General features: G+C 34.9%; 3 protein-coding genes across 4 annotated transcripts in view; 1 reads left to right on the top strand and 2 right to left on the bottom strand.

The window, feature by feature from the left end:
• LOC111376510 (dihydrolipoyllysine-residue succinyltransferase component of 2-oxoglutarate dehydrogenase complex 1, mitochondrial-like) overlaps positions 1-3,477 on the top strand; it is a 6,459-nt gene extending 2,982 nt beyond the window's left edge. The window contains exons 7-15 of the mRNA XM_022999473.1: positions 329-406; positions 504-559; positions 818-862; positions 963-1,235; positions 1,361-1,455; positions 2,041-2,131; positions 2,212-2,322; positions 2,671-2,865; positions 2,958-3,477. Coding sequence (XP_022855241.1) covers positions 329-406; positions 504-559; positions 818-862; positions 963-1,235; positions 1,361-1,455; positions 2,041-2,131; positions 2,212-2,322; positions 2,671-2,865; positions 2,958-3,149 — 1,136 coding nt within the window. The 3' untranslated portion in view covers positions 3,150-3,477. The remainder of the gene's footprint in view (positions 1-328; positions 407-503; positions 560-817; positions 863-962; positions 1,236-1,360; positions 1,456-2,040; positions 2,132-2,211; positions 2,323-2,670; positions 2,866-2,957) is intronic.
• Positions 3,478-3,614: 137 nt separating this feature from the next.
• LOC111376508 (imidazole glycerol phosphate synthase hisHF, chloroplastic-like) lies at positions 3,615-12,443 on the bottom strand. Of its 2 annotated transcripts, none has more exons than XM_022999471.1 (19): positions 12,211-12,443; positions 11,973-12,055; positions 11,654-11,748; positions 11,245-11,348; positions 9,376-9,545; positions 9,150-9,264; positions 8,862-8,917; positions 8,735-8,776; positions 8,457-8,555; positions 7,274-7,336; positions 7,082-7,144; positions 6,678-6,760; positions 6,395-6,503; positions 6,252-6,305; positions 6,026-6,113; positions 5,696-5,733; positions 4,864-4,969; positions 4,392-4,558; positions 3,615-3,896 (listed from the first exon to the last, which is right to left on the bottom strand). In XM_022999471.1, exons 1-19 carry the CDS (start codon positions 12,392-12,394, stop codon positions 3,837-3,839), a joined length of 1,779 nt encoding a protein of 592 aa, XP_022855239.1. In that variant the 5' UTR covers positions 12,395-12,443; the 3' UTR covers positions 3,615-3,836. The 2 variants fall into 2 exon arrangements, with proteins under 2 accessions (XP_022855239.1, XP_022855240.1); XM_022999472.1 differs by having other exon boundaries at positions 12,203-12,322.
• Positions 12,444-16,089: 3,646 nt separating this feature from the next.
• Positions 16,090-17,457, bottom strand: LOC111376518 (mitogen-activated protein kinase kinase kinase 18-like). Its single transcript, XM_022999478.1, has one exon. The coding sequence runs from the start codon at positions 17,377-17,379 to the stop codon at positions 16,090-16,092; it is 1,290 nt and encodes a 429-aa protein (XP_022855246.1). The 5' UTR covers positions 17,380-17,457.
• Between the last annotated feature and the right edge of the window lie 267 nt (positions 17,458-17,724).

The following is a 17,724-nucleotide window of genomic DNA, read 5'->3' as shown; positions in this document are numbered from 1 at the left end:
ATTAAAACCCCCCCCCCCCCCACCCGAGGCGGTTTGAGCCCAAAAACTCTTTTTTCTCCAAACTCATTTCCAATCACACATTCTCCAAATAAAATAATTTTGCATGTAAAACCAAAACTTTTTTCTACTTTTTAATCACACATTCTCTAAAATAATCACAATCACAAAATCTATTCTTCAAAAAATGGCTCAAACAGAACCATAGTATTAGCAACTAAAATAAAGCACTTTAGAGCTTCTAACTATTTTTCAGAGGCATTCAATTCTCACTTTCTTTTTTATAATACTTAGTCTACTGTGAACCTTTCCTTCTTGTATGTGTGTGTAGAAGGTGATCTTGTTCATGCTGTCGTCCCTCACATGGGTGAATCTATAACTGACGGCACACTTGCAACATTCTTGAAGAGTACGCATTTCTCTATTTATATCTAATCTTAATCCCTTTTCACATAATTTATCATTTTCTAAGCTTATGCCTTTCTTTTGGTTCTGGGTGCAAGCAGAACCAGGTGACAGGGTAGAAGTTGATGAGCCAATTGCTCAGGTTGAAACTGACAAGGTACCGATTCTTAATTGTAGATAACCACGAGTATATATTCTATCCACCTTTTTTGAACGAGAGGTCTCAAAATTGCTACATGTATACGCATATTATTGATCTGAGGTACTGATGCGTGGGTGGGATAGGAACAAATTCTAGACCCACTTGCATTTTTTATGATATATACAATAGAAATCCTGTAATTATGAATATTGAAGCTTCCACAAATTTCTAACGGGATAACTGTCGTCACTTGGGTTGTTTATCATCCATCAGGTCACCATTGATGTCAATAGTCCTGAAGCAGGTGTAATCCAGGAGGTAGGATATAATCAATAATATTTAATAAATATTGCTTACTTTTTCGCGACTTCCTTATTCTTTCAGTATTTTAAAATGGTGTTATTTGGAGCATTATTAGTTTGTAGCTAAGGAGGGAGACACCGTGGAACCTGGCACTAAAATTGCTGTCATATCAAAATCTGCTGAAGGTGTAACTCATGTTGCTCCATCTGATGAGAAGTCATCTGAAAAGGCTGCTCCTCCACCACCTCCTCCTTCTGTGGAGAAGAAGGAGAAGCCGAAGCCGAAAGTGGAAACCACTTCTGTCATAGAAAAGCCTAAAGAAACTTCTTCACCTCCTAAACTCTCTGCAACAGAACCCCAGCTGCCCCCAAAAGACCGGGAAAGAAGAGTGAGTGTTGTATTGTTTTTGTCATATTGCTTATTGATGCTTAGAAATTTTTTCTCATTAGTACGTTATATTTGAGCAATTAATTAATCTTGCTTCAAAAACTAAAAAATCTGTCAATATGGCAGGTGCCTATGACAAGGCTCAGAAAACGAGTTGCCACCCGATTGAAAGATTCGCAAAATACATTTGCGTTGTTGACAACATTTAATGAAGTTGATATGTAAACCTCTCTCTCTTTCTCTGTGTTTTGGTTTAATGAGTAGAACAGCTTATCTATACCAAGTTCATCTGATTTAGAAGGTATCGTTGTGGCATTACAGATTTCACTGTGCTTGTCTTAATTGGTGCATTCTTTTTTATCTGGAGACTTGTAGTCAAGCTATTAACGGATAGATATTGGTTTTTTTCTTGGTGCTGGAGGTCCTAAATTTTTATTTTTATTTTATTTTAGTTTCAAGCCTAGTAACTAGAGGAGATTAATGCTGTTTTACAATGCAATCTATTTAAGATTTTGTGATGGTTCATTGGTAAATTTGTGTGAAAATGATTTTAAATTACACCGATTTCCCCATGTTACTGATTGGAATATAGTTTATATTTCCGTTCCATGAAATTTTTGAAGAGCTTGGCAAACTATGGAGATACTAGAAATTGTTGATTCAAGTTCCCAACCAATGTTCTTCCTCTCATGAATGTAAAAAATTAGTTGTTCAAGGTTCAGTTGAAAAAGTATGACATTTTTTGTCCTCATTTTCTCCTTCGATTGTAGAATTCTGATAGTTTGTACATTTGTGACTCGTTACAGGACTAATTTAATGAAACTTCGTTCTGACTATAAGGATGCATTTGTTGAAAAACATGGGGTGAAGCTGGGTCTTATGTCTGGATTTGTGAAAGTATGTAGATATCCTGATTTGGTTTTCCCTTTTTTTATAAGCTTGAGTCTAGTGGCTTACTTCATCTCGCTAAATTTCAGGCAGCTGTTAGTGCACTCCAGAATCAGCCTATAGTTAACGCTGTTATTGACAGTGACGATATTATTTACAGAGACTACGTAGATATCAGCATAGCTGTTGGTACCCCGAAGGCAAGTCACCATTATTTTTATTTATGCTCTTTGATTTACTAGAATCTGCTTTAATGTGGACCTAATGGTAAAGATTATCAAGTTTGACGCATTCTGTATTTTGGTTCAAGTTGTCCACTCGATGATGGAAAATGGCTGATGATTCTTTAAACAGAGATCGTATGTAACTTTGTATAAGCAAGTACCAGACCTTCGAAGAGGAGAACCAATTATTATCTATAAATAGCATTGTGGAAGAACGAAGTCTTCTTAGTCGTTTACGATTAACAAATCTTTTATAGCCCCATGGTATGGAATAGGATAATTTTCTTTGCCTCTTAATTCTAAATAAGCTTTCGTTTTTAATAGGGCCTTGTGGTTCCAGTTCTCCGGGATGCTGGTAGAATGAATTTTGCAGAAGTTGAGAAAGAGATTAACACCCTCGCAAAGAAGGCTACTGATGGCACTATATCAATTGATGAGATGGCTGGAGGTACATTTACTATATCCAATGGTGGTGTCTATGGAAGTCTTTTGAGCACTCCCATCATAAATCCCCCTCAGGTTTGATCCTCCTGGTTTTGCATTGGTCGGTTTTTCTGTTCAGCTCATCCCTGTGATTATTAATATTTGTCGTTTACTCCTTTATATTGTAGTCTGCAATCCTGGGGATGCACTCAATAGTGAACCGTCCAATGGTTGTTGGAGGTAACATAGTTCCAAGACCGATGATGTACATTGCATTGACATATGACCATAGGCTGATTGATGGAAGAGAGGCCGTCTTTTTTTTGAGAAGGATCAAAGACGTGGTGGAAGATCCTCGCAGGCTCCTCTTGGATATATGAAAGCTTCATCAACCATTGTTGCAGCTTCATATTTGCTAATATATTTGAGTTAAATACCCTCAAGCTTCGCTGAGTCGGAGTAAAATGCATCATATTTAAAGTTTTGTGATACTTTTTTCCTTGCAACCAATTCATTTTCAGTTTGCGGCTAGCTGCCTCTAGGCTTGATATGAGATCCTTCGACAATATATCTTGCTCAACTCATTATATTTTGAGAGTTTTTTGTGTATTGTTTCCTGCCCATGTGCTTGATTTGAACTGAAGGTTACCTACATTCTTGTCAGAATGAGACAAAATATTTGAATAATTTGATGTTTCTGCACTGATCTATTGTACTGTTATTTTTCTCTCTCATTGAAATGAGATCCTTCTCTAATGTTCAAAGGGTCCACTGGTTCTCAAGTAGATGCACACTTCAAAGACAATACATGCAGAAAAGAGAACCAAATTTTGAAGATGAAACGATTCAAGTCCAACAAAACAAACACGTTTATAAATCCACTAACAGCAATGCCAAAAAGTATACGACAATGTATAATAGTTAAAAACCACCAATGGCTAGACTGGAGAGGCACAACTCATAGATGCTCTGATGGACTATAAAAGTAAACATTCCCTGGGGTAAATTTCAAAACGACAGTGGACTAATAAAACACGGAGATGGATCTTTGAAAGGGGAAAACCCAATTACATTCTAACTTCAATGCCTTCCTTTGACAAGTGCTCTTTCACAGATTGAACAGGCACCTGCAACCCAAGAAACGATAATGAGGCAATAATAATGCATCAATATAAAGACAAGCACATGCATGTTTATAATTACTTTTCCAATATCGAACATCTCCAGATACAGGTTAGCTCGTACTTTAGATCAGTGACGGTATCACGTCATGGAAGTAACTGATAGAATGTTTGGCTGTGCATTAAAACTAAGCCAAGTTACTTATCTTGACAGACATGATTTTTAAACTACTTTATTTCACAGACAAAAACTCACTTTTCTAGCAAGTAAATCTTGACTTGCTCTGTAAAAAATTAACTATTAAGCACATCCAAGCATATTCTAAGTCCATAGATGATCATGCACGACGAGTGAAACATCTCTCATAAGGTACCCGAGTAGATGAAACTGAATTTTTTTTTCAATTGAATACCGAAGCTAAAGACAAAAGGACATAAGCTTATAAACCAAAAAAAGAAAAAAAGAAAAAAAAGACAGTTCTGGTTTTTTGTTAACAATACCTCATTCCGGTGGAAAATGCCGGCAGCAAGGGCAGCAGATGCATTTGTTTCCAAGAAAACATCTGAGAAGTGTTCGACAGCTCCAGCACCACTACTTGCAATTACAGGAATGCTCACAGCATCTGAGATCAGCTTTATTAGATCTATATCGAACCCCTTTCCTTGACCTGAAAGAATCAATTATACCATCACAAGACTTATTACCAATTGCTGAGTTCATAACCGAATGGCATGTGTCCCTTAGCATGAATTGGACAGACGTCCACAACACCCACTAAAATAACTTCAGAACTACAACCATAAGAAACGATTCATGCTAGTTATTTTTCAGGAAACAGCTCGAACAAAAAATAGGTTGAGAGTCATCTATAACCCCAACATATATAAGTTCATCACAAATAGAGAGAAAGAGAGAGAGAGAGAGAGAGAGAGAGGAAGAAGTCTGAGAATCAGCTATCACATCAGGCCTCACCATCACTGTCAATGCAGTTTAGGAGTATTTCTCCAGCTCCCAATTCTTCAACAGCTTTGGCAAGCTCATATGCTCCAATTGGTCTACCTTCTCGCCCGCCATTCACCTTAAGAATAGTCAAGTTTATTGAGCAAAAATGACCTCAAGATAGCAATATGCAAACTATAGCATACAAATAAATACCAACAAAAGAGATACCAAAATTTCACATATCAGATAGTTTTGAAGTTTTAGAGACCAGAAACCATCAGAATATTGCTATCGCATACAAATAAATACTAAAAAAGAGATCTCAAATTTTCACAGATCAGATAGTTTTGGAGACCAGAAACCATCAGAAAGGAGCATATATGGGAGCATTTAAATCCCAATGACATTCAACAAAGGAGTCCCATCTTACTAGGATAATAAAATAGCATCTACACACAGCAATCTTGATAAAAAAATACTGTTGAATGACTACATATGTTGCAGACTAGAACCAGTCAAAATAATTTGCACTTGTCAATCCATGACACTCTGCAGGGCTAAACTTCCATCAAATATTACTCAGATCTTATCAACTGTCCAAGTATCTCATATGCTATGACTACCAGAACAGAACATATAAATATAGTCTTAATCATTTACAACCTTCATTCTTGTCCTCTCAAGTCTTAAAAGTCTTTTTTTTTCTTTCCCCCAATTCTTTCTCTCGCTAGTTTTAAATGAAAGCGTTGTTATTCATGCTGGACGTTCAGTTAGACTGGCATGAGACAACTAAGAAAGCAATCAAAATTTGGATTAACCTTGCTGTGCATGCAAGACAAATGTGAAAGCAAGAAATACATACTGTGCATTGGTACCACACGTATTCTTCTCCATTTGGACCTGAAATGAACACAAGAAGCAAATTACATACTGTTTCTACTCTTTTACTTTGTTTTATCAGCTTTCTCCATTTGCAACACAACTCTTTTATTTTGTAAGTATCTGATTGTAGAGCAGAGTTTTTCAACATGTACAGTGGTAAATAACAATTGGAAGATTAGTAGGCTATGAACAGTGAACAATCACTGATGGCCAGCTCCACACAAGAGCCCCATGTACAGCTATATATTGAATTTGCAAACCAAAGGACTCCAAAGCAACAATATAGTTAGGACTCGTCACTATTGCTCACCTGGATTTCTTACTCTTATAGCCTTGAATTTTACATTATTGGGGTCCTTCAAGTACACCCTACGAGGATCAATGCTTACAACAACCGCCTAATATTAAAGAAAAGGAATTCATTAAAATTGGCAATGACATTTTGGAAAGGGCATTGTAAAAGCAAGTTGGTGTATGTTGTTTTTCGTATCAGGAACGAGAAAAGTAAAAAATTAGAATTAACAAATGAACTCTACCTGATTTCCATAAACTCTGGAGATCTGCTCCAGGCTGCTCTTCCCAGTTTTTACCTTAAAAGGGAAATAAGGAACAATTAACTCAAAATAGATTTTATATATATATATATATATATATGAAGAACAAAGAGGAGGATAAATACTCCGGTTTTCAAGTATTCTTCTGCTGCATAAACTGCATCACTTCCAATGGAAACCTTATCTGCACCAGATCTGAAATATTCTGAAGCAACTTCCAAACTAGAGTAGTACCTGAGAAAAGTTATGCAAATCTACAAAATAATTTTTTTTTATTGTCAAAGAGTGACAATTTATTTTATCTATGAATTCAAGTTTTCTTCACTCACAATGGAAAGAAAGCTAAAGAAATACAACCATTTTAGACAAGATGAAAATCTAGATCAAGAATAATGGACAGCTCTATACCTGCCAGTCCCATCAGTAAAATCTCGAATACCTCCTCCAACAGTCAATGGTACAAAAACATTCTCAGATGTATACCTCAATACCTACAAGGGGACACAAAGAGGCTGGTTTTAATGCTTTTTTACAAGCAGAAGTTCTAATGACTGGTGCCATGTCGATAGTTAAAAATTCATGTGAAACCAACCAATAATGGTTATTCCCAAAATTATAATAATTTGATTACATTACCATATTTTTCTACAAGTGCTAAAGCAAGAAATGGAACAAAGAGAAAATGTAAACTAGAACAAAGCATAGGATGCCGAAAAAGATATGCTTTATCTTATCTGGGATTATGAATCTGAATGGCAATAAATGGAAAGTACCGAGTAACACACGAGAATACATTTATTGAAATAACAAACCTGCAACATAGGCAAATCTCCAAGAGGGAAGTCTCGGAAGCCGGTAATATTCAAAAAACTAACCTGAAACGAAATGAGTAATTAATTTGATTTTCTGTATTAGACGGCATTTCAATGTGCTCTGTGAGGGATTAAGTAATGAAGCCTATTTTTAACCAGAAATGCTGCTAATCTATCGAGGCTAAGGCATACCTCATCAGCCCCGTCAAGGTAATATTGTCCAGCAAGCTCAACTGGCTTGCCAAGGTTCCTCACCTACAAGGGAAATGTCACGTAGAAGTGCTTGTAGCAGATCTTATATCAATAACTTTAATTCGAACTTAGCGCATCGAGTAAAATGGTAGTAATCACGTAGAAGTGCTTGTAGCAGATCTTATATCAATAACTTTAATTCGAACTTAGCGCATCGAGTAAAATGGTAGTAATCACGTAGAAGTGCTTGTAGCAGATCTTATATCAATAACTTTAATTCGAACTTAGCGCATCGAGTAAAATGATAGTAATCACGTAGAAGTGCTTGTAGCAGATCTTATATCAATAACTTTAATTCGAACTTAGCGCATCGAGTAAAATGATAGTAATCACCCTAAATGAACATTTTTAAAAGCTCCAACATCCAGTGACTTCATACATCAATCAAGACTTACTGTATCTGAATGAGGAATAATCTTTGTTCATAGCACTAACTACAAGGAACTACTAAAAGAGATTAAAGCATAGTGTAAGGTCCAAGATAAGTCAGTTAAAGGATGCTCGAAGAGTAAGATTCATTTGAGATTTTAGGCCATCTCCAACCCTACACCAAAATTTGAGGTAAGTTTTGCACCAAATTGAAAATCACCCCCAACCCAATACATCAAAAATTGCAACAAATAAACAATGTTTCACCATTTTCTTCATTTTTTTTTCCATTCTTAACAATTTATTTATCTCAAAAATTATTTATTTGTTATTTTATTACTAAATAAATTACTAAATATTTTATTACATTTAATTAAAGAAAATATTGAATTCATTAATAAAATTTGTTTTGTAACAAAAATGGACACAAATATTCTTAACAAAAAATTGGTGCAAATGGTACTTAACTGTTTTGGTGAAAAGTGGTGTAATGGGATGGAGATGGAGAGAGAGAGAGAGAGAGAGAGAGAGAGAGAGAGAGAGAGAGAGAGAGAGCATATTAACAATCTGACAAGTCATGCATAATTTTATAGATCGATCTCTCTCAGATAAGCATAGATTCATGAAATCTCTCTAAATCTCTTAACGCACATTGACACCCCAACCTAAAGCATACAAACACGAGAAATGTTGCAAGAAGAACCCTGAAAGTTCACATAAAAATCCATCAATTATAACTTGCTCCAGGTTATACCTCATTCTCTTCGGTGTTCTCTCTCACATCATATTGGTCTCCTTTGGTTACAACAAGGTCACCATTGTCATTTGTTCTCACATCAAGACAAGCAATGACCTGAACAATTGTTAAATCATGCAATGCTGGGTAAATGGAAGTAGTTTCTTTTCTGGACCATCAGATAAAATAAAGTGGAAAGAATATTACTTCTTGGGATGACATCATACACTATATTTACAAGAAATCACTATATAGAAAATTAGAGAAGCAATAAATCAATCGACTATGCAACTCACCCTTTTAGCAAGTTTAGAAGCCTTCCTTTGGACTGGTGGCTTCTGTCTTCACACGACGATTCAGATTGTTAGAAGCTTTGTGAACTGAGTAAGAAATATAACAAAAGTTACAGGCCTCAAAGGCTACCTTTGTTGTTTCACATTTTTGATACAAGAATCTTCTCAGAATAGATAGACCAACATCTGCAGAGTCATTTACAAAAACGTAACCCTCTAAGAAAATATATTTAGTCTCGACAAAAACTAAGAACTGGAAGATATATATTTGCAACAAAATACAGTGTCCAGTGCTACAGAAAAGGAAACATTATATCGCAGAGTTCACTTTTCCTTGTGCTCTCCGAAAAGCTAATTTAGGAGAAAATAAATTTGTTTAATTCTTCAAATCTATACTCAAGTGAAAATTGCAGCTTACCTCCACTCTTCTCCGGGTGGAACTGAACAGCTTGGACATTTCCCCTTCTAACAGAGGCTATGAAGTTCTCACCATAATTGCAAGTAGATGATATCCATTCTTTATTATCATCTGACTACATAGAAAAACGATAAGGAAGTGGTGGCTTTAAATACGATGTAAACTAGACATAAAACCATAAGCAAGGAAGGGTCGAAGTGGAATAGAAACTAGAAAGAAAGTTTACCGGCATTGCACGGTAAGAATGAACAAAATAGACATGACGACTTTCGATATCATCCAAAATCTGGGAGTCCTTTCTTATTTGGAGAGCATTCCAGCCGATATGAGGTACTCTGAGACCATTTGACGAGTCAAAACGTCCAACTACTCCAGGAATTAAACCAAGTCCTTTTACTGAGGAACACACGAACGATAAAATTCAGCTTCAAGGAGAATATATAGGAATTACCAAGAAAATACAGTCTCAACGAGAAGATATAGGAATTACCAAGAAAATATAGTCTATCTAAAGGCACCAATAACAAAAGTAATTATCATGGCCTGACATTAATTCGAAAAGGTCATAAGCCACTAAAATGAATGCTACTTGATTAAAATGACAGAAAATCTAGGAGTGATTCTTGTAGAAACTACAGAATATCTAAAAGTAAGTTCATGTCATCGAATATGTGTTATTTTGATTAATCAAGAACTTCTGACTCCTATAGGAGAAAAATAAGTGGCAATCTTTTTAAATTAAATAAAGACTTCGAAAACCCCAATGGCGCACTCCATAAATAAAATAAAAGCATATCAGAATAATATTTCTCTAATGCTAATCATTGTCCAGAATCAAATGAAGAACCTCTGTTAAAAGTATGTGCAAGTGTGTGGGTGTAAGCACCTATTTGGGAGTAAATTTGAAAACATGTTCTTTCCCCCTTTTCTCATACTATGGATCCATGTGTCGGCATTGGTGCATTTTCTTCAGTTCTTCATTTTCGCCTTTCCAAGAAACATAAGATATCATCATCTTGCCCAGGTTTCTACCATCAGCAAGGTACAACTTTGTCCACCACCAATGCAGTCCATAGTGCTCATGTGGTCCTTTACTATTGTTTCCACCAAGTCCCAATACCATATATGACTCTCTTCTCTCCAACCCCAACTCCTTCCCTAATAGAAGATAATATATAGTTGGAAGTTAAATTCCCGTTTCTTTTTGTCAACGTTGGATTCAGATTGGTAATTTTGGGTTCTGAAGTTTCACCTGTAATCAGGGATTAGTTTCACACTTCTAAAGATCTCTGTGTTGCACAACCTTTTAAGTTTCACCTGCTGTGATGTTGGCTAATTTGAATATACCATAGAATCTATGATGTGAGAATATATTCTCAAAACATCACCTCCAAAAGCATTTTCTCTTTTATGACATTCCTCAGTCCTCACATATGCGTCTATTATATTCAGGAAAAAAAAAATTCTATTGTCAAAACCAATTCTCATTAACATCTAAAAACAGAAAATGAGAACAAAATCTAGGAAATTTTACTAGGTAGGCCCTAAACTTCCATGCTATAGTATACACATTCAGCAAAACGGATCCTGGAGTAGAATGAATTCAAGAACATATTCCAAGAAATTCTGACCCCAGTCAGAATGGTTTCTTGGTAACGAACAACTGAGACTTATGGGCCTATCCAACACTACCTGCCAATTGTTACACATATTGTCTTTAAAGGTACATGCACATCTCTTAAAAGGGACTGGTACCAAGTTAAGGGTAATTAGGCATGAGACAGTTAATTAAACGTACAGTTTGTGCTTGATTTGCACCATCTATACAACGCATCTCTCATGTCCCAAATTGAGTTAAAAAGAAAAGTAAAAGAAAGGGCTCGTTTGACTCGATTCCAAATTTTAGAAAATTATACTTTGAGCATTATAGTAATCCAGCTAGCATAAGGCTCTCGTCTCATCTTGAATTTTATACTCCCAAGGTTCAGTAGAGGCTGAACAATTTGTTAAATGGACTGTAACCTCAGAGGAAGCTTATTATGCAATGAACTCTAGCTAGGAAAAAAAAGTAAAGAAATAACCTCCAAGTGATTACCTGGTCCATTTTCCTCACTTGATTCAAATAATAATTGCAGTCCAAGACAAATGCCTAAAAATGGACGATCTTGCTTGATGTACGCACAAAGCACTTCAGCCATCCTACATAATGCTTTATAAGTTGACTTTCTCGAGATCTTAATTTATTTGCAGAAAGGAATATGTCATAGTGATTTGGAAAAATTAATCCATATGCTTGCCACAACATATGATAAAATGAATCAATTACAGACAGGACTAAATCAGTGATTTAGTGCTATAGATGACTCAATCAAAAAATTTGCAACAAACATAATTTTCAAAATTAAATGCAAAAGACTTATTGAATATCTATAAAAGCCACGCCCCGAGCTATCTTCTTGAAATGCATATCATGGAATTTAGATGATATCTTATTCGAAGCTTACCCCTTCTTGTTCAGCACATCCATGGCAGCAGCAAATGCACCTACCCCCGGAAAAATGAGGCGTTTGGCATTCATGATGTCCTCGGGTGTTTGTACCTTTAACAAAATACGATTGTGATTTAAGTTTCCATTTTAATAGAATTCTACTGCCTTATTATATTTTTACAGGGAAAAAAAAAGGTCAAAAAGACGACGAAGAAGTCAATTTTCAATTCTTCAACAGCAATTTATACGGACAATAAACTTGTCGCTACGATAATTATCAAAAAAATCAGAATTAAAAAAGATAGTACTTAAAGGTAAAATAAATTAAAAATTACATCTTTGATGTCAAAGCCAAGAAATCGAATTGCATTTCTGACACTGCGCACATTCCCGGCTCCGTAATCAAGCAGCGTCACCACTGTCAACAATCAAACAAGAAAGTTCAAAGCAAACAATGACAGCTGAAAATTACCACCAAAGCATGAAATCTCACAGAAGTAAGCCTTTTTGTTCCGTGCATTCATACATATCAATTTATATATTGCATATGTTTACATATTTTTACATTTATACCAGAGTCGTCCTCAACAGAAGAAGAGGCGCGAATTGAGAAGCCTTTTGAAGGTTTCAATTTGTGAGAACTACGCCGTAAGAACTGTAGAGAGTGAGAATCGGAGAAGCAAAGTGAGGTCGGTGAAGAATAATATAATCCTATGGTTGGAATCTGTGTAGCTGAAGTGAATGTCGCCGCCTCCATTTTTGTTCCTACAGTTTGTGCAATAAAGCTCTGAGTTTGGTCTGTAGAATACAAAACCCCCGTAACTGTAAAACTCAAACGTTTGTACGGCGGCATTTCGAGTTGGACTGGAAGTAATGGGCCGATTTATTATTTTGTTACCGGCCCATACTAAAAATGGGCCAAAATAGAACTATATAGAATAGGCCGAACATTTCGCGGCCAAGGGAATTAAATTTTGGGAAATTGACAAAAAGAGCACAAACATGAGCCAAATAATTTTTTTTTTAAGAATTTTTTATATTCTTTCACTTTACAATTACATGGCGCTCGCTATTTTTGAGTCTCGTAGACTGGCAGTGTAGCTTGTGTTCGCATTTCATAAAAAAGTTATTAATTATTTTATTTTTCTTTTCAATCAAAATCACGTACCAATTTTAACAATATATATTGTAACTAATACATTTTATCATTCATACATTTCATGAAATTCAATGCTATTTTTTCTACAAAATTACTAATAATTTTAGATGAATAGAGCTAAACTTTAAAAGCAAGATTATATTCAAGAGAGGAAAATTAAGAGTTGATTTCCAATTATGTTCAACATTGAAAGGTGATTTTCAATTTTTTATATTTACAATAATATTAATTTTTTAAGGGTACTATGCTAAGTTGGGTTAGAGTCGGCAAAGCTACGATGCTTAAGAGAATTTCTAGTGTTCTCGGAGTATGAAACTCAATATTTCTTGCCACTATTGAATTGAGATGTGTATTATTTACTAATTATGCTTAATTAAGCCAATTCATGCATAGACAAGTCAGTATTTTTAACAACTCAAAATATATGCACAATATTGAGCAGAAATCCGTTCAACAAATCATACTCAACGAATTTTAAATAAACGTATAAAATGAACTTATCAGTAGACTATCTCTAGGATTAAATAATAAAAATGTGTAATTTATAATTTGAATTTGGACAAATTAGTGCAGAATTTGATGGTGAAGATGCTCATCCGCCACCTTCTTTAGATATTTTTGAAGTATATATTAATATATCAAAGAGAACGATCCATTTGGCCACTAAATGTGGTGGTGAAGAGGTCAATGCTAATGAGGTGAAGTCAGTGGAAACCTATGTGTGAACAAGATGTTTCAACTTTAAATGCTAAATGCATAGGTTTTGCACCATTATAGGTTCAAATCTCAAACTTGTCCACTTGTCTAATTGCAAAGTATATATTGACCGGATTTAGGTAACAGTCGAGGAATTAGTACTTTTCTCATTCATGTCTATCTAGATACGAATTTTCATTCTCTTTATAACACACTGTATATGTATGCATGAAATATATGCAATTCTCAATAGGGACACGCCTCTTTAAATGACCAAAACAAAAATTTAAAACGAGATAGTATTAGTCTTTTCAAAACCTAACGTCCAACTCAACTCTGAATTTTATTTCACTCTAAAATGTAATTCTAATTTAATCATTGTTTTTGGGTAATATGCATACGGGCTTCTTTGTTCTTTAATAAATATATAATATGTTTACGTATGCTACTCACTTGGTCCATAGACATCGTTATCTTTGGAAAATTGTCTTCTCATTTTCAAGAAGATCCACAACTCAATCTGATTTAGCATCAAGGTTATGAAATAATCATATCGAAACATTCTAATATTCAATCTAGTCTGTATAATATATAAAAGAACTCTGACTCCTACTAAGACGTAGTTGTGCTTAAATTACCTACTTCTCAGGAGCGAATCCAAAGGTTGAGTTTAGTTAGGGCAGATCGCGAGCATTGAAAGTTTACTATCGACGACCAACGTCTATGATGACGGGGTTGTTTATTTATATTTAATTAAATAATATTCAAAAAATCGTACGGATTAGAACTGGAAGAATTAGATACACCACTAAAACTAGAACTAGGTACGAACTTTTATTTTGAATGAAAAAATCGTTTCATAATCTGCAAAATGCCCTAATTTATTTTTCAATTAAATAGGCAATATATATGAACAAAATGTCAATATTTAGTTTACAATTAAAGTTAATTAAACAAGCGTTATTATATTACAAAATTAAAATTATTTATGTTCTTATATCAACTTTATGTGCTCGTATGATTTTCTACTTTTTCGCAACTGATTTTTTGTGAACGAAAATTGGACCTTTTTATTAATTAAATAAGTTTTGTTGAAAGATTCCTTATAACACTAAGGTCAATTTTCCTACAAATTCATCTACTATTAATTGACCAAACTCTCAAATCAATTGATTAGAGGAAAAAGAAAAAGAAAATCAAGATGAGAGACAAAGTACCAATTAAAATATTTCTACTTGTATTATGCCAGTAAAATTAAACGTATATTATTTTGTTACATTATGTGCTAAAAATCAATAAGTTTCATGATGGTAAAATGATCATTATGTTTCAGGAAGGTAGCTGGTTCGTATCATCTTTCTTGCATTTGTTTTGGTAAAAATTGTTGAAATACAAAAATTATAAAAAAATATTGCTCTTAAAGAGTTTCAAGCACAAGATTTCCAATTCAATAGTGAAAGGGCTAAGTTACCAAAAATATTTGTTGTTAATATGAATATATATAATTTAAAAATTCTATTTATTATCAAGAAAAAAAATTCTTTTCGACGAATCCAACTAGGGCGGCCACCACCCATGCTACTTCTCCCTTGAAGAAGAAAGGTGACTTCGTTAGGTATTGGATTACATTAAGTTCAAATCTATAAGTAAAACTTTTGCTTTTATTGTTGCATCCGTATCATACGGATCAACATAGCAAAGAACATTTTAGAAATGCCTTGTTCTTGCCTCTTCGCCAAAAGAATTGGTTAAACCTAACCTAAAGTCACTAAATTCCATCGACAAAATCAAAATGGGCTACGACAAAAATCAAGAAGACTTTTTCAAGAATACTAATTTGTGGGTTGACTTAAGCTCCAAGTTGCGAACAAACTTTTATAATTTATAATTGACCCTCCAACTCCTCACACGAAGCCTTCTAGACTCACACCTACCGTATGAACAAGGAATAATAACCTTGACTTTTCCAAATAGTAAACCTTACTTATACGTTCGCACAGAAGTCTAAACATAGAAAAAGTTGACTTTGTCCAAAGTCAATTTGCTCTACCATACCCCAACTTGAAGAAAATCTAGAAGGATCCCTAGCCACTAATATTAAGGTCTTGTTTGATTATCATTTTTTTTTTTAAAAAAAAGGAGAAAAAAGAAAAAGCATTTTCTAATAGTGTTATGACGGATAATGTGGTTAAAAAATAAGGAACTTTTTTTTTTGCATGTAATATTATTTTATTAAAGAATGCATGATTAAAAAGAATACATTTTGATGGAAAAAATGAGGCTCAAACAAGGATTAACTAAAACAATAAATAAAAATTATATACAATATATGAAATTGGTAATTTTTTATGTTTCTAACAATTACAACTTTTAGATGAATTAGTTCAATGTAATATGAAAACAACCAAATATCATTTTTCAATTATAAAAATTCAACATGTGCACCCCCAGGTACCAAAAAAAAAATTAAAAAAAAAATTAAAAAAAATAATAAATAAATAAAAATTCTATCATATTTATCGATTTAAATTTTTTGTACATGTTTGGTAAGATAAGTTAGACAGTATAATGAATTAATGATCAATACTTTTAAATGATTATATATATAAGGGGAAAAAGAGGATAGTTTGTACCAAAATGTGGGAAAATAGATTCATTAATAATGTTTCAAAATCAAGAATTCTAGATACATACACATCTTTAATACTTTCATAGCTAAGAATATCAATAATGCTAATTTCATAATCTGAAACGGCAATTGAGATTTGAAATTCCTCTTCACTAACATTCAAAAATACAATAGATTCTGCATTAAAATTCAATTCTTCATCATTATCGTGAAAGAAACTGCAGCTGTTCTCTTGAAGTTCAAGATTTTCTTCCAAGTCAATTCCCCTGACCGTAATCCAGTCTTCTTCCTCTGCCCAATTTGGTAAAGCATCTCTGATCAAACGGCTGATTCTATCTGCCGGAGAGTAAGAAGATGAAGCGATCACGTGTTGATTCCGGAAAGAATATTCCGGTGTTTCAAATGAATCCCAAAAGCCTTGATCCAATACACTGGTCGGAGATTCCCTTTTGAATTCCCCACAATTATCTACCAATCCGTGGAAATATGAGTGTTCAAGAAGTTCTTTCGCTGTCCACCGGAGTTTTGAATCTCGCATTAAGCACTTGCTTAAGAAGTCCTTAGTCTGATTAGACAACCACCTTGGAAATTCGGGTAGCGCATCGGAATATCCAATCCTGTAAAGAGCTGATACGGGATCATGAATCTCCCGCCACGGAGTGCATCCGGTGGCCATTTCGATAACTGTGCATCCCAGAGCCCAAATATCAGCTGGGAATCCTTGTTCTTCACCACGGGCAACCTCTGGTGCCATGTACGCCGGTGTTCCGGAAAATCTTGTTTTTCCTGCATTGGCATCATTATCTTCCTGTATCAATTTAGCACAACCAAAATCTGCAATTTTGAGACCATCTTTTCCAATCAAAATATTCTGACCCTTGATGTCTCCATGCACCACTCCATTCAGATGAAGATAATCCAATCCTCGTATCATTTGATGTGCATAGAATTGAATCATAGACTCATCTAACGAACCCCCCTGCTTTCTGATTTCATCGGATAATGCTCCGCCGGGAACATACTCTAAAAAAAGATTGTAAATAGGTTTATTTTCTTCCTCACAAGTAATTTGAGAACCTAAACACCTGATAACACAAGGAGAACTGAGTTGAGAAATTATAGACTGCTCTTTTTGCAAAAAGCTAGAAGAAGAAAGTTCGGTGGACTTCACGGCGAAAAGATCGCCGGAGGAAGTGGTGGCGACGGAGACTGTGGCAGAGGAGCCCCTGCCTATAATGGGACCTCTTGTCCATTCCATTAGAGAGAACGAAATTTGTGAAAGGTAGAAGAAGAGTAGGTTGTGTCGGCCTAATTCCTTGGTCTGAATGACCAGCAAAATATATATACACTAGAAGATTTGTTCTTTTATATATCCCCTATATGTCATATGTGACGTCATGATGCCGTACATCTTTTTCCCTGTACGTGAGACACGTGGAAAAAGAGAGAGAGAGAGTGCGGGGTTAACAACTTGCCGACCAAGGGAGGCGCCTGGGAATAAAGTCGTCCTTACGGGACACGTGAACACTTGCCCCACAGGTGTATCGGTGGTGGTGTTTCACATGGCGGCGCGTTTGGGATTGGAAACAACGATTTTCTGATA

Source organism: Olea europaea, unplaced genomic scaffold (assembly GCF_002742605.1).
Source record: "Olea europaea var. sylvestris unplaced genomic scaffold, O_europaea_v1 scaffold1511, whole genome shotgun sequence".
Classification (NCBI taxonomy): domain Eukaryota; kingdom Viridiplantae; phylum Streptophyta; class Magnoliopsida; order Lamiales; family Oleaceae; genus Olea; species Olea europaea.
The sequence above is the reverse complement of the archived record's forward strand: the minus strand, read 5'-3'. Positions and strand labels throughout refer to the sequence as shown.